Source organism: Amaranthus tricolor, chromosome 3, assembly GCF_026212465.1.
Source record: "Amaranthus tricolor cultivar Red isolate AtriRed21 chromosome 3, ASM2621246v1, whole genome shotgun sequence".
NCBI classification, from domain to species: Eukaryota; Viridiplantae; Streptophyta; class Magnoliopsida; order Caryophyllales; family Amaranthaceae; genus Amaranthus; species Amaranthus tricolor.
Genome location: NC_080049.1, coordinates 5,728,164 through 5,750,454, shown reverse-complemented (window position 1 = coordinate 5,750,454; position 22,291 = coordinate 5,728,164). Strand labels below are relative to the sequence as shown.

Here is a 22,291-nt window from a genome sequence, read left to right as displayed (position 1 = left end):
ATTTTATTATATTGTGAAAAACTGAAAATTGAAGTAATATTTTTTTTTTGCATCATGTAGCAAATTTAGAATTTAATAATATAAGATTGTTTACTATAATTATATGCATAATTTTTAAATTTTTTCGGTATAAATTTTTTTATATAACTCGAAACTTTTATATACATCTGGTCTATATACGAACAAAAATTTTACTTTGTGACTAAAGATTAACCAACCCACCTTTACAAAATTTTCAGCCCATCTCACAAAAAGAGAAATATTGCATTTACTTGCTAGCTTGGCTCCATTCCCTACCCTACATTTATGTGGTTCTTTAACAACCTTTCACTATTGAGCCACCCTTTGGTTCTCTTATTAGCTATGGGATGGAAAAATCCTCCAATTTTAATGTTTATGTTGGATGGAGGATATTAAAATAGGCTCCACTTTTAAGATTTTTCCCAAATGGAAGAGAGAATATATATATCATGTCACAAGAGTGTTTAATGTTGCAATGTCAACACTTAATTTGACTACAAAAGAAAAAAGCAGGGAATCGTGCATTTTACGTCTAACCTAAAATAGGTGAAATTTGATAGAAAAAGAAATTTTATTGGAGAATGAGACAAAAAATAAGTGAAGGATAAAAATAAGTGGTTAATAAGTTTATAGATGGATTAAAAGGATGAAAATGAGACCATTGCCAAAAAAATTAAGTGAAAAATTAATATGACAAACTAAAATAAAAATTTTTTGGCCTCACTCGAATGCACCCGAGAAAACTTCCTAGAGGTCACTCATCATAAGATTGCTCTCCACTAAACATTTTGCAATTGGAAGTGCCATTAAAGGTGGTTCAATTTCTTAAATTGGAGTTTCATTTTCTTGATTCGGAGTTTCATTTTTTTGGAGTAGATGATTTGTAGGTTCATTTGATTCTATGAGTATTAAATCAGGGAAGAACAAACATATATTTTTCTGAGACTTTGAGACATGATTTTTCCAAAAGTATTCAATTCCTTCATATTCAAACTGCCAAAATCCAATAATTCTAATAAATATATGTTAGCGATCAATTAAAAATTCATTTTTTAAAAGTGACGATTTTATATTTATCGGACTCAATTAAATATAGAAAAACTTTTCTATAATAATCCAACCTTTATAATTTCAACTTTAAATTAATCATAAATAAATTCAACCATAAGAGGTGTTTGCTAAGAATGCACCAAGTAACCTAAGGCTAACAAGTGAGTTTGCAAAAAAATAAAATAAAAAGTATAAACAAAGTTAAATTATGAAAAATTAAATAATTAAAAAAGAAATCAGGTAAGTTTATTCTTTAGTTTTAACTTTTAGTTTTAATAGTTTTGAATTTTAATTTTATTTTTCCTTTTTCTAAGCGATTAACAACTCATAAAAAGCATTTTAATTTTCCTTTTATTTTTTTTATCTAAATTGTTGGCAAAAGAAGGGGTAATGTCTTAAATTACAAAATCAACTTATTTTGAGGGAAATTTTTTTTAGTTTCTCCATTCTGTAATACTTGCTACATTACAATTATTGACACTATTGATGATTCAAACTTACTTTATACTTTCTTCATTATGAAATGTTTGATATATTATGGTTCTTGGCACTATGCATCATTCTAGTTTATTTTATACATTATAGCTAATATGTAAAAAAATATAATCAAGTGAGATTTTATTTTAATTCATTGGATTGCGTAAAAAGTCAAATATAACAAGTATAATGGAACGAAAGACATATATTGTAACTAAATCGTCTTATTACATATTTTCACAATATTAGCTTTTTAATAATTCATAGTTATGTATAATTTAATATATAAATGATCAAACTAACACATTAATTGCATAAAAAGTCAAATGTATAAAAATATCAAAATTGAAAATGAAAAAAAAAATGATTGGATGACCTAAGAAAACCCATGAATTTGGGGAGGACACGCTCACCCAAGAAGAAAAGTGAAAGGTTCCTCTTAGACTTTATGGAATAGTGAATGTGATTATCTTCATTAATAGTTCATACTTCACATTAGTTTGATGAATCCAAAACATAGTCTACAACTACCAATTTCCCCAATTACACACACATTTCTCAATAGTCTTGGATTCTCAATTCTCATCCTTTTGCCATACTTTCATTTCAACCCATAAGCATAATTTTTTTAATATTATCATTCATTTATCAAATTTTTATTTTATTAAATAAAAAACTCATCCCCATTTTCTCTCTCCAGCCTCCACCCTACCTTTTCCTAGAAACCCCCTCTTTCTCTCTCTAAACTGACCGGAAAATTCACCCTTTTGCCTGGAATTTTCCGGCAATTGTACTGGAAATGGTGTCTCAAGAAAACTCAAATTGGGTTTTTGATTTTAATTATAATATTGATGAACTTCAGATCCCTAATCCTGATACCAATTTCTCTGCTCCTAGTTTTGCCTTCAATAATTGCCACTTGCAACCTCCTTTGACCCTTCCATTTAATGTTAGGTATTCTCTTTTCTACCTCTTGTTTCAATTCTTTTGGTGTTTTTTTATATGGGTTTTTTTTTTTTGGTGAGTTTGGGTTTTGATTTTTGTAACTCACTTGATGATTTTGTGGCTCAATATTGAAACTTTTGTTAATTTGAGAAATACCCATTTCTGTATTTTTTTGATTAATGGGTTGTGTTATCCTGGAAACATTTTTGTTTTGAATATGCCCTTTTGATGAATTATTTTGTTTTCCTTTTTCTGTGAGAATCTTCTCATGTACTTATAATTATGTCTCTTTTTCCGAATGTAATTATTCTCTTTTAGGCTCTTCAATTTAATTATATTGTGTTGGTCTAAAAGTTATGAAATTTCTTCTCTTTTCTTTATTTTAACAGCTAAGGAAGTTGGATCATTATTAAATGTTATTGTATTGATCTTTATTGTTTGCATTGATAATAGTTGTTCTGAAAATTGATGCTATGGATTAATGGACTTGGTGGAGTAGCTAATTATCACTTACAACTTATTAATTACAGTTTTATGTTTGATCTGATTTTATATTCTCTTGAGCCAAAAGTTAAATACTGTTCTGGTTTTCACTTGAGTGTTGAGCACAATGTTGAATAGTTTAGCAAAACATGGTGGAGATGATGGGTTGGTAAATTGGTGATCGCCGGTTATTTGATGAGAACTGTATATTATTAGGAGAAGGATATGGTGGATTATGGAGGAAGTCTAATATGGTGATAGAAATACCAATTGGTTCTTATGGCTAAATGGAAGACTAGTGAAGAGACTGTTTATATGGGTTATGGAAGTATAACATGTTAATAGTTTATACAAATATGTTTTGTGGCTAAATCGAAGACTAGTGAAAAGAATTATATTGATATGGATTGTGGAGGCCTAACATGTGAGGAGCATGGCATGTTTGTACATCTTAGCTATTTTCTTACAGGTTTTTGTATTAATTTGGAAACTTTAGGAGCATCATAACCCTAGCTTAAATGCTGGTTCCTGGGATAAATTGGGTTTTGTATTGAGGTGGGTATTAGTTTTTTGGAAGAACTATTGAGTATGTGAAAACTTGGATGTTTGAAACTGAATTTTTATGATCTTTCTATGTGAACATGGTATTCGACTATTATTGATGTAACTTCTAGCTCGTAAATTTCCAATTTGTGTTTGTGAATTTTGTTCATGTTTATGTGCTCCTTATATTTCTTCTCTATCTATTGGTGCTTATGCTTGTTTTGCTCAGTGCGGAAATAGAAGGAAATTATGGCGATTCAGAGGGCCCTAGAGAGAACAACTCGAAAAAGAGGTATTCTTTGTTCTTTCTCCTTTTAGTATATTGGATTGGATATTGGATTTGGTATTCCAGTAAATGAAGAACTTAGTTTAATTAGTATAGGACTTAGAAGATCTTCTCCAAAAAACTAGATTGGTAGCTAAGAGTGGATCACATTGTTAGAACCATTATCCTTGAGTCATCAAAGATATCAAAAATACTTGCACCGTTCAATTATTTTGTTGTTCGACAAAACATTTAAGTTATGGTTTATGACAATAATAACCCAGAAGATCGTATCATATTCTTACCATGTTTGGGCTTCTCTGATAGCGTTTGCTTGTGTCATTCTCAATTTGTTTCCCAATACTGATTATGTTTATGCATTGAGAGCCTCATGTAACGTGTTGAAGGATTGTTTTTATATTAATGAATGTATTTTATGGTATATGTGGTGTTTCATCATATACCCTTTTCGTCTTGCAATCATTTTATTCCTTCATATTACAGGGGACGATCTGAATCATGTGGTCCATCTAGCTCGAAAGCTTGCAGGGAGAAGGCACGTAGGGATCGCCTTAATGATAAGTTAGTTCTCTTTTTTGTGTGTTGTATTAATTGGTTTGTTAGTTTAGTTGTTTTTGCTAGATAAAGATCATTCACTATTGTTTGCTTCTGGATAGATGCGTAATGGTCACTTTTTACGTGTATGTAGTATGTAGTATGTAGTATGTAGTTATGTACGTCAAGTTGCACGAGTGTGAAATAATGATTTAAATCATGCATAGGTTCATGGAATTAGGCTCGATATTGGAACCTGGTAGAACTCCCAAGACTGACAAGGCAGCCATTTTGAGTGATGCCGTTCGAATGGTGACCCAACTAAGGAGTGAAGCCCAAAAGCTGAAGGACTCTAATTCGAGTTTACAGGAGAAGATCAAAGAATTGAAGGTCTGTATAGTGAGCTATTTTTAGTCAGTCGAGGACACTCATGTAATTATTGCAAAATGTTTCCGAAGATTTGTATGCAAAAAAGGCTTAGTTTGTTTATTTTCCTTTAGACTGAGAAGAACGAGCTCCGAGATGAGAAGCAGAGGCTGAAGGCTGAGAAGGAAAAGCTAGAGCAACAGCTGAAGACCGTGAATACTCAACCAGGATTCATGCCAGCTCCGACTCCTATCCCAGCTACTTTTGCTCCACCGACACAAGCACCGGGAGGCAAGCTGGTGCCGTTCATGGGATACCCTGGAGTCGCTATGTGGCAGTTCATGCCTCCAGCATCAGTCGATACATCGCAAGATCATGTGCTCCGCCCACCAGTGGCTTAACTGGTTATGTCATTAGTCCGTTCTTCAAGATTACGGTTACACCTTCACGCTTTTTCCTCCTTCTCTTTTCATTTTAGTAAGTCAATTGTCAATTTGCCATTTGACTGTGCACTACTTTTTGTGCTGAAGTCTGCTAACAAATTACATTTGATGGGATGTGGAATGTGTATGTTAATAGTGGAACTTCAATGAAAATGTCGCGGTTCAAAAAAAGGTAACTGTAAAAATATCTGAATTAGTTTCTTTCTATCCCCCGTTTAAGCCATCATGTAAATCGTTCCTCTGGCTCTCGATTGACCACTAGTTTTAGGTATTACCTAGACCTCATTTGTTAGGATGTAAGCGGCCGTATGAACTTTTACGGTTGCTGGAAGAACAAGGAAATTCAATGTCTTGCTGAGTTGCTTTCATGGAAATTTAAGTTTTGTTTTGTACTTCTTACCATTGTTTGGTAATATGTCAGGCTATGTGATTTATTAAGTTTAAATAGCTTGGTATATTCGGCTTTGGGAAGCTTGACGCAAAGCATGCAAACTCAAACCGAGTTTGAGTTGGCGTTGCAGGATCAATATGGGTCCTTATAGTACCCTATTCGTTTGGATTCTACAAACAAGCTCTCTAAATCTATTTTCTTTACTTACATGATTTGTTTTGACCAACATTAGTTAGTTGAGTACAAAATACATCTTTGATCATAGCTTTTATGAGCAGAACGCACTAAATATGATGATTATGATGACAGGAAAAAAATGTGCAACATTTTTGCTCCTTTTATTATGAATTTTGATCTTAGTGGAATATGAGGAAAGTTTAGAGCTTTTTCAGGACCTGAAAACTGAGATGGAAAATGGAGATAGTGGTGGTACGTTTAAGTTTAGTTAAAAAGAAAGTGTTGTGATTTGATTCAAGTTCCATTATTGGATTTGGAGGACATGACTACTTCGTGTTTCATTCAATTTGCATTATTTGTCATTTTGATTCGTTTAACTTATTTTGTATCATTTCTATTTTTAGACAAATGTTTTACCACTTTTTTTTAATCTCATTTATATATTTTAACTTTCTTTTATTTTCATCCATATAATTCATTTTCTCTCTTTCTTTATTATTATTATCTATTTTTTCTTAAAAAACTTTAAATTTCTTTTTGTTTCAATTCTACGGGACAATAAGAGGAAATATGTTGATATTTACATCCAATCAAAGCCAATCACGCGTATGCGCATACAACTTAGAAGTGGAAGCTCCTTTGGTCTAACTTGGACTGCTTTCAACAAATGTGTTAATAAGAAACGTGATTTTATTTGCTTTTTTTTTTCAACAAATTTACTATATATTATTATGTTTGATTGGGAGAATAAGACAAATTTTAATTTGAATGGATGACATTACAAAGAATAAAATGTGTTTAAGGTGTTAATGATGTTAGTCTTGTAAGTCTTTTATGCAGTCTTAATGAGTAAAATTCATTGCAAGATCTTGTAGAGGGGCAAGTTTTTAAAACGTTTGCAAGATTTTTGATAAATATAGTAGTTTGAAGAGAGTTTAGGGATAAAGTATAAAAGATGAAAATGAGTTTTGTATCAGTCTTCATCTTATCTTAATATTAAAGAAGTATATAAAAAGTTAATAAAAATCTGATGTGATAGAGTTGTAAGATTGAGGCTTAATTTCAAGATATTCACATCATAATGAGCAAGTGTTCATTCAAAGTAGGATATGGCCTTGGTAGAACTATTGGGTAAATTCAATATATTCAGCAAGTCTTGTATGAGACCGTCTCACCTTGAGACGAGCCCATATAAGCAACCCATTAGTATAAAAACAATGAAATTTGAATTATATAGGGCAATAGTTTTTTTTAAAGCATTTGTGATGATCCAATTGAGGTCGTTTTATGGTGAGACGGTCTCAATAAAGAATTAGTGCAATATATTTGTCCCATGAAACAAAGATGTCAAATGTGAGGTTGAAAGTTTTCCACCTTATCCCCTTATCAAAATCTCTTGATTTCTTATCATCAAAAAGAAAAATATTGGATCTCTTGTCATCCTTCCTTGCTAGCATTCTTAATACTACATTCAATCAAAAACCTTTCCATGGCTTCCCATCTTCTCAAACTCCATATCCAAACCACAAAGCTTCATTATCCACCTCACCCATGTCCTCTCTCCAAATTCCCATCTCACTCTCTTCCTTCCTTTACAAATCACCCACTTCATTCTTCCTTCACAACTTTCTTGCCTAAAAAACTTCTACACATACCAAAACACAAATTTATGCTTGTTCAATCTTCCCTTCCTAGCTCTTTCCCTTCACCTCCAACTTCCAAAGAAGGTGCAATTTTCCAAGCCAAAACTAGCCTTTCGGCCGCCTTACAAAAGCCACTGAACAATCCTAAACTTGCAGGAAAGATGAAGAAACAAAAACAACCAAGATTTCGAGTCGAAATACCATTAATTGATGATTCCCCTGAATCCCTTGCTCAACTTGCTTTAGAAGTTTTTAGTGATCTTCAAATCAAGAGAAAAGGTTCCTCCATTAAAATGTTGCTTATTTGGCCTAATCCCACTTCATTGGATATGGGGATTAAAGCCTTTAAAGCTCTTCCATTTGGTTTAGTTGAACATATTGAGCTAACTACTGCCATGACAGTTGATAACAGAGTTATAAACTCAGCTGACGTGGCTGTCTTTTTGGCGCCAAATTCTTCACAGTTGACAGTTATGAAATCAGTTAGTGACAGTTTGTATCCAAGCCCTTTGGTTTTGTTCAACCCCAAATGGGCATTTGACGAAGAGGGTAGTTTCGGTTATTCGAGTGGCGTTGCAGGCTCGTTTGATGTAATTTATGCATTCTTAGGATTGGAAGTTAGAGGGATTTTGAGCAAGAGAAAAGGAGTTGTTTTTAAGTATGTTAGGGATGGTATTGTTAGTGGAGAGCAATGGAATGTACTTGTAGAAGAAGAAGGGAATGCAAATCAATTTAAGGTTGTTTCGAGATTCAAGACTCGACCTTCAATTACCGAAGTCGAAAATGTTCTGTATAATCTAATGGCAGTTAATTCCCCCATCACTAAATCAGCTAAATTTTTGAAGGACTTAGTTTCCAATGTAACAGGAAGAAAAGAAAGTTAATTGAGCAATTACTATGAATTTGACTGAATTTATCTATGATTTATTGTGAGTTAATCATGCACCAAAGTTATTATATTATGAAGTGAAAGAATATAGAAGAGAGTATACACAAGAAAAGGAAACTCCTAATCTAAGGAGGCTTATTGTTGTGAGAGATTGTCTCTCTCAGTGAGACGATCTCAAAACAAGAAGCTCATATTCTCATAATGTGTATAAGTTGGGCTATTTAGCTCATATATCGGGTGCATCTCACGGTGAGGTTGTCTCATACAACAGTTTGTGATGAAAAAATAACTTCTACCCTGTTTTGCCTCCTCATCTTGTATTTTTCTTTACATGGATGGAAACCCTTGAATTTTGTTGAAATTCCGCGTGCCCCTATCTCATGTACAAGATTATCACCCTCGTTTCCCTCGAGAATTAACTCTCAGATTTCTCTTATATGACAACCCTTGATGAATTTATCGGAGAAATCGATATATTTAGCCCATAATGGCCTCAGTTGCGGAAATGCTATATCAAGCCAAGGCTTAGCCCTTCCATTAAAATGGATGACACCCGCCTTTTCAGCGTCCGCAAGACTTGTATTTTCTTGGTACCCGAGACCTAACATATGCTAGAACAGATCTATGACATGAACTTGACCGTGAAATGCTAGTAGTCCCGGTGGCAATGTGCCCAACTGCCATAGACTTAGGTCCGATTTCAAGTTCTGTGCAAAAGAAAAGTATATTCCTGATCACATGATATTAGCAAAGCTTATAGAAGAGTGTAAAATGATGTAAATAGGGAATAAGAATCTAATATGGTTTGTAAATTACCAATTGGAGCCATTGATAGTAGGCTTGAGTGATGTTCGACTTCCTCCACGCGTCTAAGTCGAAGACGTTCATGCCATAAGCCCACGCACATTCCTCCGGATGAAAATTTTTCGATACCAAAGGATGAGAGAAGTTCAAACAGTTCTTGAGTCTCTTCGATATCACAAACTTATCATCTCTGCTACATGTTTGAACTGCTCCATTAACCTTCCCGTTCATATCGAAATCCCACAAGCGTGACAAATCTGTTTGTATCATAATATCATCATCGAGAAAGACAACCTTCTTGAGGCTCGGAAACAGCTGAAAGGTCATGAAAGAAACGATAAGCATACATATAATATGAGACGAGAAGAGTATTAAGTGTAAATGAATGAATATGCCTCGGGAAGATGTATTCTTATATGATTCATGATCGAGTTATACTTGGGGCTCATAGCTTGAACTTTAGCAGCAATAACATGAGGTTTTTTGGTATCACTAGCTACAATCGCTTGAGACCCACCTCTAAATCGAGACCTAGCCTTTTGATCCTTTTCCATGGCCTCCAAAACCGGCACTTTCCCTTTAGTAATCCAATCAAACTGAGGTAACGCCTTGTCCTCAATCACTGTCGGTGTTGAAGAATGCAAAGAAAATCAAGCTTGCATAGGCGCAAAGGTCTTCTTATCGGTAATAATGTGCAAAACAACCTTCTCGGGTTGAAGAGAGTTTCGAACAAGAGAATTTGGGACGACTGAGGCAGCTAACACATTGTCAGAGGCCAAAACAAATTGGAACAATGAGTTGTCAACGAGGTAAGGGACTTACTCGAGGTTTGGAAGTTGAAGACGAGCTGCTGAATTTGTGCTGTGCTCGTTGGCTAGCCTTAATGCTTGGCAATAGAGTTGTTTCGGAATACTGCTAGATGCTACACGCCGGTACGAGTATTATTGGATCTTGGCAGTTCGCGTCCTTTGTTCAAGATAATTTACCTGTAAAATATAACGCAAGCTATGAATCATGCACATAACATGTAACACCTCTGGATTTCCATCCTTTGTGATTTTGGTTTCGTATAAGAGGTTAGAAATTCAGGCCCCTTATATGAAACCAAAATCGAAGGATGGAAGTTTTTTGAGTCATCATCGTCGTATCCAGTATGTCCCGCTCATAGAAACTATGTTCAGACTCTGGGGAGGGATGAAAGATGGCTAATCATACCCATAAACTAAAGTTTTTCGGGTATTACATAATATTAGTTTTTATGCTAATAAAAGAAGAAATGATTGATAAATCTACCATTGATTTAAGCCTTATAGCAAATGTTCTGGCATCTGGTTTACTGTGTCTTATGTCATCCATAAACTCTTCTAGTGACAAAGGAATATCAGGTCCTGGATTTTTCTCATTTATATAATTACTTGGTTCTTCAAATATTTCATATAACACTTCTGGCACCTGAAATAATATAAAGATCCAAGTAAATCATCAAGTTTAGTTATAAAATGGTATTTATTGCTAGAAATACAGAAATCTTTTAGAAATATAGAGGGAATTACATCATTGGAAGGAGATGCTCTTCCTAAAATCCTTGGTGCTAGTCTCTTCCCCAAGCAACCTAAATCATTAAACATACAATTATATGTTTTCATTCTTAAAGAAGTAAATGAAACGGTCTAATGGTAAAGTGATCACTAATAATCTTAAAGTGATCAATTAGAGAAATGTGCTAATTATTTGGGTTCTCATACAAGACTTAATGAAATATAGTTTATTGGTTTTGAACTATTAAAGACTGGTAAATTGACTCATTCATTGATATGGACTTCTTAATTGTATCAACGGTCATCAAAAACAACTTTATGTAAACAAGGTTGTGTATACATCGAGACTCGTAAATCCTGCCTAAATAGTCACATAATGATGTTGAGATAATAATATATTCTTCTATAAGTATTGTTGAGATAATAATGATCTCAACCAAAAGTGTATGCTTATGGTTATAGTACTATAATATGGTATATACTCTATCACACTCTCTTACACAAGTATAGATGTAACACAAGGCTATCATATACTTAATTAGGGACAAAGTGGATTAGATTCGAACCCACAACTTAGGTATCTAATAATATGTCGAGGAACCATAAACCATTTTAATTCTCAGTCAAAAACTCAAGTTTACAGTTGTACCCAGAATATGTAACATACTCTATCACGAGATAGTAAGATTAATCAACATACCTAAAGAAGAGCATCTTGTTTGTCCATCAATTGTATTCACAGTTGTCATAACAAACACAAAACGCAGCAAAAGAGTGAAGAACACAAGAGAATACAACACCATCCTATAAGAAAATCTTCTTGATCCACCCTTAACTTTTATGAATTCTCTTACTCCTTTGCCTGGAAAAAGTGTTACATGCCTTAAACTTGGACAAATATGAAGGTGCATTATTATGAATGTAATAGGAGTTTTATTACTATTTAGACCTTCCAAAATCAGAGAAAAATGCAATGTAAAAACAAGTTAAAATGTGTAAAAGGAAGGTATATTGAGGTTGTTGTTCAAGGTGTCTATCAAACACCTAACATTGCTTATAATTCAGGCCTCATATTCATATTTGTGATTACAACTTATGATTTAATATTTAGTTTTCACTGTTTTGACTATTGTTTTCGGTGTCGTCTTATCTGCGTGAATACAATACGCGAATAAAGCGATCGTTCAGGATCTTAATTTTGACGGAACCTATAACTTTTTTGTTCGTAAGTTGAAAAAAATGTTTTTTGTCCCTTGTGGATCAATTATAAAAGATTGTTTTATATAATTCAAATAATTCTTGTTCTCGTTATAATTACATACTATCTCCATTCCAGTTTACTTGCAACATTGGAAGTATATACACTATTCACTTAGCTTCTTTAATCTGTGATTAATTTTTAATCTATAAGTTAAAACATAGTCAAGTGGAATCTTGTTTGATTCGTCTCGGTGTAAAGATATTAATATCAAATTTTTATAATTTTTTATTATATATAATTAGAGATATTAAAGATGAAATTAGTGCATTGATCCGCATAAAAAATTCTAATTTACAACTAAAACGGAACGGAGGTAGTACGTATGTATATATATATCTAGGTAATAACATATATCAATAATTCATTGTATATTAATTTCTAGATTATTTATGTTTATTGAGTTGATAAATGTGGTTTTATTATGAAAATTAGACTTTTGTCAATTGTCACTAAAAATATTAAACATTCAAATATTTTTATAGCAACCTTTAATTTATCGAAGACTAATTTATCGAAAACGTCTATAATTATTTTGTTTGAGACATTGGACGTAATAAATAGGATTATATGGAAATGGTAACAAGAATAGGAGCAGATGAAGAGTCGAGAAAGATCCAAGAGAACTTAAGACGAGCAGATAAAAGTCGACTTGCGGGAGCTAAACCTCTTTAAGGTCCTGACTAGGGATAGGGGTAGTTGGAGGCGTCATATCCATGTGTTAGATTACTGATGTACTCGTAGGTTCCTGTCATCCGGCTCCTCCCGTTCCTTTTATTAGTTTTCGTGTTCCCTTTTATTCTGTAGGTGGATCTACCTATGCCATTTTATTTGTCTTTTCTCCCATTTAGCTACGTCTTCGTATCTTTCTCGAATCGGGGGACTTCTTTGGCCACGCTCTCCTCCATAGGTATGAGTTGCCGCCGTCCTTCCCTCCCCAAACCCTGTCCATAATTTTCTATATGCGAAATATACTGAGTTGGATGATGATGATGAATAGGAGCAGATGAGGAGTTGTTTGGTTATTGCTTTTCTTATACTCCACATTTCTTAAAGAAAAAAATATTAAGTGAAAATGATCCTATTACGAGTTTAACATGTTTTCACAATACAAAATCTATTATATGTTAAGATTGTTGACAGAAACAGAATTTCTACAAGGAAAATGACACTTTGCTCCATTTGGCTTAAAAAAATGATTTTGTGGTAGATTTTTTTTTTTTTTTTTTGATTATTTTAGAAGAGTATTTTGTTTTTGCTATTTTCACGTTTGGAAAAATACATCTTAAAATAGAAAATTTTAATAATACCCTTGAACACAACATTCCAAATTCTTCCTCCATTTTTCATGGAAATAGACTTATCTTAGTTCATTCTCCATAAAGCTAAAGATTCATATTTATATCAGTTAGAGGATAATAGACAGCTATTAAACAACTTATTAAATTCTCTGAGCTTCTATTTATGTGAAGTTGCAATGACATTTATTATAAACGTAAAATAAAAACATCATTAAAATCACAAACATAAAATTAAACTCAAATTCACCTAAATTAAGTCACTTAATAATATTAAAGTAATAAATTATTCATGTATTGTTGAAATATGGCATATATATCTTATAGCTAGAAATACATTTGCCATACTACCTCATCCCCTGATAAATTGTAGTGTAGTTGTTGAAAGATGGCATATAGATCTTAATAGCTAGAAATACATTGGCATACCACCTTATCCCCTAATTTTGCTACATCTTCAATAACATTAAATTAAATAACATGTCGGGATTGTGATAACAAAATGATAATACGATAACAAAAGTAATTTATCTATCATAACGCCTAAATATCAGTTAAAAACTTGAGGTATTCCTTAATACTTCACAACACGGAAAATATCAAATACTTTTTTGTTAACAAAAAAAAACCTTTACAATGCAAACAATGCGACAGTGCCTTGTTTTTTCCATGAACACTTGTATTATAATGACGAAAAAATGTTGTATCAACAAACCAACCAGAGGAAACACCGGAGCATCTCAACATCAATATGGTGACTGATGAGTAGCTTGTGCAACACAGCCTTTCCAATAACCATAGAAAATGACAAGTCCATAAATTAGATTGGGATAACCATATCATATCATAATCATATCAAAGAAAAAGACACAATGTTAGAGCTATTATTTACAACGTATATATTATAGACAAGACAGCTTTTATGTACAAATTCAATAGATGAGAACTGCCCAACACCACAATATTAAGTGACAAAGTTTCGACACAAGAACGATAACCATCACAATGGGACGCCTCGCTTCTCTAAAGAAGTCATTGTAAAAGTATAAACATAAACACCTTGAGAGTAAAAGAATAGCCGCAACCTGAAGAAGATCAAGCAAAATAGTTTATATCATTGAGAAATAGGCTATAACACCATCATAATTTGGCATGTTTGTCCATTCAGTTTTCAGGATTGTTTCTTTTCTCAATTCCAAATATCTTTGGTTGTGCTTATTTAACATAATCTACATTGAAACATATCAAACAAGATACCACTTGACTAAGAGGTTAAAAATGAAGCACATATTCCTCTGTCCCAACTTAAGAAATTGAATATGATGAGTTAAAGTACTGGAATATTTAGAAATAAGAGTGAGTAAAAGTGGTGGGGTAAATTGATTAAGAAAATTTAAAATGAAAAATGGGACAAATTGAGTGGGACAGAGAAGTGATCGATGAATAGTATTAAAAAAACAAATGAGAAAATAATAGTGAATGAGAGTAATAAACAATATGAAAATACAAAACCCTCGGGAATAAAAATATCATTACCTCTAATAGCACTCTTAATCTTTGCCTTCAAACCGATTCTTCATTATCAAGGCTTTGCTGTAATTACAAACTTGAAACAGCTACCCATCTTTCAAGTGTTCTTTGTCTCTATTATTTACAATCTGAAGCTCAGATGACTTTCCTATGGGGAAATCATTAGCATTCACATTGACCATTTTCGCATCTGCAGGATTCACTATACCATTCTTGTTTTTGCCAACGTCACAACGGAGTTTCATTCCAATTTCAGCCATTGAGCCAAAATCATCTGGCCTGACACCAGTTGATAGATTACCATTTACAGCCATCAGCTTAGGTTCAATCTTTCCGTTTGCAGCAGCAACTCTGAACAAACAAATGCTATTTGTAAATAATAATACATAGTTGTATAGAACTATAAATACATTGAAAACAAACTAGAGAACACATTGTGAATTATAACCAGAATACATCATCAGTAGTCACTAAAAGTTTGTCATATCGATCGTTTGAACAATCCCCCCCTCCTGTCGACGTGCGCCCTAAAGGGATAAAAGGGAATACATCGGAAAAGAGACGAGACAGATTACCTTGCAAGTCGAGATTTAGAATTAACCACGTAATCGAAAACAGGAACCAAATCCTTGGATCTAGCTTCAATTGTACGTACAGGAATATTTTCAATCTCAAATTCCCCACCTGTGTTATCACCATCTATCCTGATGCCATCATTTATCATCGACTGAAAGCAAATCTGTAACAATTAAATGAGCAAGATAAAGCATCTACTTGGATTCTACATTATTTGGATAATTATAGGCAATATTATACCTGAGATTGGACCCAAAGCGGAACATGCTTTTCATGCATTTGCAATTCAGCTGATGAAATAAAAAGTTGATTTCTTTCATCAGCAGTTACTTCAGATCTAGCTAAATCACCACCATATCCATTTCTGGTCTCTTCACAAATTAATTTTGTAGAATCTGAGATGCCATTTTCACCATAAATATCAAAGTTATCTTCTCTATCCCTCCGTTTCTGACAAATATTCCATTTTTGAGTTGCCTCAACAATTAGTTTTGAATCATTGCCGGGAACTGATCCATAAGCAGGACCCATTCCAGATACAGTAGCTAGTGAATCTTGGCCAACAGAAACTCGCAGTGCATATTGGATCAAACTACCAGAAGGAGAATAAACGAGCAAGTGATACTTTGACTTCATATTACAAGCATTAACATGCATGTCGTTGCCTTTGCAAAGATGGAAAGAGGCAGCAACAGCACCAGAGCCAACACTATTCCTTCCCAATGCAACAGCTGCAGCACCATTAATGGAGCCTTTCCAACCATTAGTTCCATTTCTTATCCTGCTAACAACGGATAGAGTAACAGGTGGACCAGATTCAAAAAAGTCGTTTTTATTGAACATTTGGCCAGGAGATTTAGGCAAAGATGGAACCACTGAATTGCTCATGACACTAAACCCATTACTTTCATCTCTAGTATCTGCAAATTGAAGATCCACAGAACCACCAAAAGGAGAAATAGCAAAAAGATGGCTGGTGCCCCTTGAAGAGCTTATCATGAGCCAGCGGCTGTCAGTGCTGAAAGTTATATCTTGGATAATCTACAAACATGCAAAGGTGGTGTATCAGATCAGCAGCATAAAAACTTAAGTAATTTGGCAAGAGATTGTAGCAGGAAACTAGGAGGCAAAAGGTTAACTTATTTGAGACCTCACCGCATTTGTCAGGCCACGTTGCAGTCTGTAAAGATGCACACAGGAACCACCAAAATCAGATGTCAAAAGTTCAGGCTTTATGCGGAAAACATTGATGTTATGACCCATAACTGAGGCTGTCACCAGAAGGGTCCCACTAGGATCAAAACATAATGCAGCAATAGGGCTTTTGTGTGCTCTAAATTGAGTGATCACCGATTTACTAACAACATCTTTCACAATGACCTGAAAAACAAACAGGGTTGGAGCTTTTAGATCATACAATAAACCAAAAGTTCAATGACTAAACATGCAGCAAATGGCATCAAAAGATCAACAAATGGACAACAAAATTTTGGCCCGTCCAAACTTCCATACTTAATGAGCGAGTGTGTTTGGAAGGATCTGGGCGAGTAAAGCCGTAGAAGGGAGGTGCAAGAGTAGATTGTGTAACCAATTCACTAAATACAGATCTCCAACAAAATCATAATCATGTATTACGATTGCAGACAGCTCACGAACAAGAAAAAATAACACAAAACAAGCAATTTTGAATAATAGATGCACACCATTCCAACACTCTCCATGTCCGGCAGATGGCCATTTTTCCCATTTACAATGCCATTGGCTTTGCTTCTAGAAACTCCAGATAGAAGTGTGTGATTAGATTCTGGTAATAACTCAGAGCAATATCGGGACAGCTTTTTATAACCTATATCTCCCAGGGTTGCAATTCCAACAGCAAGATGCTTGCTGGATTCCACTGCATATTGAGCCACACGACTCCCATTTGATACTGAACTAGGAAAACTTGCTGATGGTGTCAAATGCTGTGGGCTGACACGTCCTGCATTTGAAACATCTACTGGACTTCCACTGTAAGCCAGCCACCTAGGACCCAATGCAAGTGGTCCGTAGCCTATGCTACCAGAACTAGGACAGCTAGTCACAACAGGATTTGTGAGGATGGTATATTCCCTCTCCAAGGTAGCAGCATTAAAACAGTGCACCTAGAATGAACAAATATACATAAATCCAGCACCACATCTTATGCTATAGAGAAAGAACACAAATCATAAGGCTTAAATACCTGAGCTGCCTGAGAAACAGCAACAACCCGAGGACTGCATCTAACAGAATAAATAACTGATCTAAACTTTGATATATGTACATAAGACTGGGAAGTTAAAGAATAAAATTGAATTGTAGAAGGACCATAATGTCCATCCCCAGGAACACTGCAACTAGCATTACTTCCATTGCAAGGGGCAATTCTTCCATCTTGAAGACGAGAACCATCGGTGTACACTACCAACAGAGGACGACTGTCACAAAATTTGTCCTTAGGTGCCGTCGTTGGCAGTGGCTTTGGCAGCATTTGCAAAAATGAAACTGGACCATCATGTTTAGTGACCAAGTCATGAACATTCTGTGCTTCCTCAACATCCCATACCTGGAAACCAGACTGATAACCCAGCAGTAAGACCTTTCGTTCAATGCTTCCCTCAAATTCCACGTTGTCAAATCCAGCCCAAAGAACCTTCATCTGTAGGAATAAGAAAAACCAAGTTATTTTGAGAATGCAGAAGGCAAACAAGGAAATATATGTGGTGAAGCTAATAAGATCTATTGCTTCGACAAGAAGTGTAGGAACATATTACACATTCAAGAAAGTTGATAGAAGATTTTATTGAATACAACGTCCATTCCACTTTAATAACTCACAGAAAGAATGCCCGCCCACAAATCTTTAACTCACCAAATGAGATCACAAGTACAAAGTCTACATAACATTAGCACTAATTCCCAAAACGCTCCTTCTCAAAGGTCCAAATTGACAAATATGATTATGTCAAAGTAAAACTAAACATACAACCTTGAGAATATATAAAAAGCAGAAACTAACTGGAAATCCAGATATGGAGAAAGATCCACTGAAGTGGATACATAAAGATGAGATAATCAGCTTACTTAGCATGAATATATGACATACATAAGCCCTCTTAAAACATACATATATCACTAAAAAACACTCAACTAATGCAGCCAACTATTATTGAATACATATGAGCTACCTCTAATTATGACCTACTTCAAAACAACTTCATACTCACTGCTTTACGATTCTACTATCACCCTTAAGTGTAGAAGATTGTTCATAGACTCATAGTTATTAGAATCCCGATTTTGATTTACGATTCTACGATCCTACAATTCAAAAAAGGCGATGGATCGTAGGTAGGATCTTAAATGGGTAGAATTGTGCGATCCTACTTAGCTCAAGAAATTAGGTGGTAGGATCATAACACGATTCTACGATCTGATCTTACAAGTGCGGTATCAATCGTAAACATATACCACAGATTTCACTAATGTGTATATACATATATATATATATATATACATATATATATATATATATACATATATATATATATATATATATACATATATATATATATATACATATATATATATATATATATACATATATATATATATATATATACATATGGGTAGGATCAAGTGAAAACACTTAAAGTGGTGAAAACTGAAAACCAAACAGTGCTATACATATTGTAGCAAAAAGGGAACATATTATCTTATAGGGTGTACATATTTTTTGTGAAGAAAAAAATCCAGATTATTTACAAAAATGCCATCTGAATATGTACCCTTTTAAGCATATATGTACACTATTAGCAAATGTCTAATTATTTACAAAACTGTCACCAAAATATGTACTCCATTTGAGCTTTTATGTACCCGTGTTTTCAGTTTTCACCATTTTAATTGGTTTTCACATGATCCAAATCATATATATATATATATATATATATATATATATATATATATATATTTAAAATAATTATATCGATACCACTATAAAATTCATGTTTTTCTTGATTTACAATTTAAAAATGATTATTAAATGTATTTTTTTTAAAACTTAATTGATGAAGTCAAATAAGATTTTACATACACCTTAAAACTTAAAAAAGAACAATTTTAATTGATAATTAGTAATCCAAAGCACATTAATGAATGCATATTCGTAGGATCACACGATTTTACGATCCGATTCTACCGATTTTGATCCTATTCCCTCGACGATTCTAGGTAGAGTCCCAATCCTAATAACCGTACGAATTTTCAACTTGCCAAAACGACAAATCTGATTACTCAACCAGGCCTGACATCTGTTGTAATCTGTAGTTTGAACTTGGTAAGGTTATCAAACATATGTTTTATACTTAAATCTAAAAATATAATGAAGTGTGTTGATGGGGCACACAGAACTGAAACAGACGCAACCTGGTTAACAATTTTCTTCTACGGTCTTAGAATGACAGTAGAGCCTTGAGATAATGTGTACCAAGTCCATCAACGCCGAACCAATTTTTTTTACACGTGTAAATAGTATATTATTTATGCAAAAAATTAATTCGACTGAGGTACAAGCAAGAGTTAACAACCACAGGAATCATCAAGGAAAATGAAAAAACCATCTCAAGTCTCAAACGCGATGGACTAATAGAGTTGTATTTGTATGTTAGCTTAAAAGGTTGATATGAGCAGATTTGATTTCAAGCATTATATAATAGGTGAATAGCTAAGCCCAAACTTGTCTTATACAAAGGAGAGTTACAACTGCAAACTAGGGTTACAATTATGTTTTAATGGAACTGCAACGATGCAAGATAGTGTACCATCTTGCAACACAATTTATGGACTACTGCCAAGTGACATGGAACATATCAACTCCCTAAGCATCCTGCCAATAATTAGCAGTCTATACTAGGTCATCCAGCTAATCAAATATGTAAGTGAAAATAATTTGCAGTTCAAAAACCTATGCAGCCCGTACACATACTGCCACTATCCAATAACCCAACAGTCCCATATAGATCACAAATATTACTAAAACTACAACCACGGCAGCTTCTTCCATCCAAGATTCCAACCAAAAAGAGCAGCAAAAAAGGGTACAATAAATGATCCCATATGTAAAACCATCTACTACAATATTCCCTCAACAATAACCTTGCAAGCTGCATATCCTAAAAGCAAGTATATGCTCAAAAAGGAGAAACCCTTTGAATAATTTAGCAGTCTAGCACACACCAAAAATATAAACGCAGTCAAACACTAAAGCAGAAGATGGGTAATCCAAGTCATACTATCCAACCTAGCCTTCAACCACAACATATATGGCGGAAACCAAACAAAACGAACAATGCTTCCTCCTAGCCTTAGCTTCCTTACTCATCTGAAGACCTTGTAACTCTAGAAGACCACTGTCCATGATGACAAACTTCCCCAAATTTAAATAGTTGATTTTTTTATAAGTGCACCGTTTCTCTTTCGGTAACCTGCCGGGTCAATTGACATGTGTAACACATTGTTGTCTTTTGTGTCACGACTTACGTTGGTACAGTTGTTGTCATTCCTTTTTTTACCCAATTTGTGTGACATCAAGAATTGGCGCACTTCAAAAATCGAAGGAAGCATATCCATGCTTGATTGTTCTGTTTCTATACATCACGAAAAGACCTCAAAATAATCCAAACGCAAACAATTACTTTGATACAAATATGTACTCAATTAATGGTACCAGAAACAAGCAAAATTCATAGAAAATCCATCCAAACTTCAAATATATCCAACGCAATCGAAAAAATGCTGATTCAACCAAAATAAGGAGCATTGTGTACCTGATCATAACAAGGATCATCATCCCTATCCAACACAATTGACGAAGCTGCTGACCGGACCGAGGAAGCCACATTAGAAGCACCTGAGGACACGATCCTCAGATAACTAGAAATCGCCCGGAACGAACTCGGAATAAACCCATTCGGTCGACCTGAAGAAGTAGCTGCTGCCACTCCTCCTTCAGATTTTTTTCTTTCATTCCTCATCAATTCCTCAAACAACTAGAAGACGAGAATTCGCTGCAACAGTAATCTAATCAATTGAGGATTATTTCCTCCAAATAATTTTTCTTTAATCATAAACTGATTGTGTTTCCTTTTAAATTCTTCAATCCACAAGAAAAATCACACGAATTATCACAAACTTCAAGTGTTAAAATCAATGAAACCCTAAATAATCAAACTGCTAACTATTGTAAAAATTGCAGAAATCCTTTAGTTAATCAAAAAATTGAACTTAAAAAGGAAGAAATGATGTTTTTTTTCGGCAAAACAAATTGATTATATGAGCAAATTTACAATTTTTACCTTTGAAGAAAAAAAAATTAATTATACGAATTCAAATTTTAAAAAGAAAAAAATTAAAATTCTTTTTAGTTTTAATCGAATTATATTAAAAATCATTCGATTATAGAATAAATTATCCAATAAGATAAGATAGTTAGGGTTCTTTGCCCCTTTAGTTGGTAAAGATAAGTTTCGTGCAAGAGAAGAGAAGGTTCTAGAGAGAGAAAAGTGTGGAAGACGAAAATGGAGGAAAGAGAGTGCAGAAGTTAGATACATATATTTATCTGATGATCGGATAATGTCGAAGAGAAGGAAAAAGTAAATTAATTAAGTACTGAAAAAAAAACAGATTTTATGTAAAAATAAATAAAAAGGAATGAAAATGGAAATGTTTGGAATATTAAAAAGTGACCGGAAGTTTAGATGGTGTTTGGTATTACCATCGTTACAACTCATACATTCGTTTTGATATGTTCTTCGATTTATTTATTTTTACCTAGATTTAATGTAAATTTAAATAATTTTAATTGTAAGTTTTTAAAGTTTTAAAAATTTTATTTTTATTAAAAATGTATTGAAATTAATCTATTAAGATTTTATATGAATATATTTTTTCAAATAAATCGATGAAAAATTATATAATTAAAATTTGACACTAAAATTCAGAAATTCTACTCCCTCCT

At 33.6% G+C, this 22,291-nt stretch overlaps 3 protein-coding genes and 1 pseudogene across 4 annotated transcripts; 2 read left to right on the top strand and 2 right to left on the bottom strand.

Moving 5' to 3' along the window:
• Positions 1–1,944: 1,944 nt before the first annotated feature.
• On the top strand, positions 1,945–8,284 carry LOC130807250 (transcription factor ILR3-like). The gene is made up of 5 exons (XM_057672405.1): positions 1,945–2,502; positions 3,749–3,811; positions 4,289–4,366; positions 4,567–4,729; positions 4,840–8,284. Exons 1-5 carry the CDS (start codon positions 2,348–2,350, stop codon positions 5,104–5,106), a joined length of 726 nt encoding a protein of 241 aa, XP_057528388.1. The 5' UTR covers positions 1,945–2,347; the 3' UTR covers positions 5,107–8,284.
• On the top strand, positions 7,206–8,284 carry LOC130807249 (uncharacterized). Its single transcript, XM_057672404.1, has one exon. The coding sequence runs from the start codon at positions 7,206–7,208 to the stop codon at positions 8,241–8,243; it is 1,038 nt and encodes a 345-aa protein (XP_057528387.1). The 3' UTR covers positions 8,244–8,284.
• A 41-nt stretch (positions 8,285–8,325) lies between these two features.
• LOC130807251 (probable galacturonosyltransferase 12) lies at positions 8,326–11,541 on the bottom strand (annotated as a pseudogene).
• Positions 11,542–13,602: 2,061 nt separating this feature from the next.
• On the bottom strand, positions 13,603–21,914 carry LOC130807248 (autophagy-related protein 18f-like). Of its 2 annotated transcripts, none has more exons than XM_057672403.1 (8): positions 21,102–21,914; positions 17,477–17,932; positions 16,956–17,396; positions 16,408–16,632; positions 15,493–16,293; positions 15,252–15,415; positions 14,683–15,027; positions 13,603–13,930 (listed from the first exon to the last, which is right to left on the bottom strand). In XM_057672403.1, the coding sequence occupies exons 1-7, from the start codon at positions 21,306–21,308 to the stop codon at positions 14,763–14,765; spliced, it is 2,559 nt and encodes an 852-aa protein (XP_057528386.1). In that variant the 5' UTR covers positions 21,309–21,914; the 3' UTR covers positions 13,603–13,930; positions 14,683–14,762. The 2 variants fall into 2 exon arrangements, with proteins under 2 accessions (XP_057528386.1, XP_057528385.1); XM_057672402.1 differs by lacking the exon at positions 13,603–13,930 and adding an exon at positions 13,967–14,231 and having other exon boundaries at positions 21,102–21,913.
• Between the last annotated feature and the right edge of the window lie 377 nt (positions 21,915–22,291).

What these genes read in the sequence shown, in the direction of transcription:
- LOC130807250 (XM_057672405.1), top strand. Translation starts at nt 2,348, where the DNA reads ATGGTGTCTCAAGAAAACTCAAATTGGGTTTTTGATTTTAATTATAAT. An exon ending in GAGAACAACTCGAAAAAGAG is followed by an intron (nt 3,812 to 4,288) that starts GTATTCTTTGTT and finishes TTCATATTACAG; the next exon opens with GGGACGATCTGAATCATGTG. An exon ending in AGGGATCGCCTTAATGATAA is followed by an intron (nt 4,367 to 4,566) that starts GTTAGTTCTCTT and finishes AATCATGCATAG; the next exon opens with GTTCATGGAATTAGGCTCGA.
- LOC130807249 (XM_057672404.1), top strand. Translation starts at nt 7,206, where the DNA reads ATGGCTTCCCATCTTCTCAAACTCCATATCCAAACCACAAAGCTTCAT.
- LOC130807248 (XM_057672403.1), bottom strand. Translation starts at nt 21,308, where the DNA reads ATGAGGAATGAAAGAAAAAAATCTGAAGGAGGAGTGGCAGCAGCTACT. An exon ending in CTGTTTCTCAGGCAGCTCAG is followed by an intron (nt 17,397 to 17,476) that starts GTATTTAAGCCT and finishes TGTTCATTCTAG; the next exon opens with GTGCACTGTTTTAATGCTGC. An exon ending in AACGTGGCCTGACAAATGCG is followed by an intron (nt 16,294 to 16,407) that starts GTGAGGTCTCAA and finishes GCATGTTTGTAG; the next exon opens with ATTATCCAAGATATAACTTT.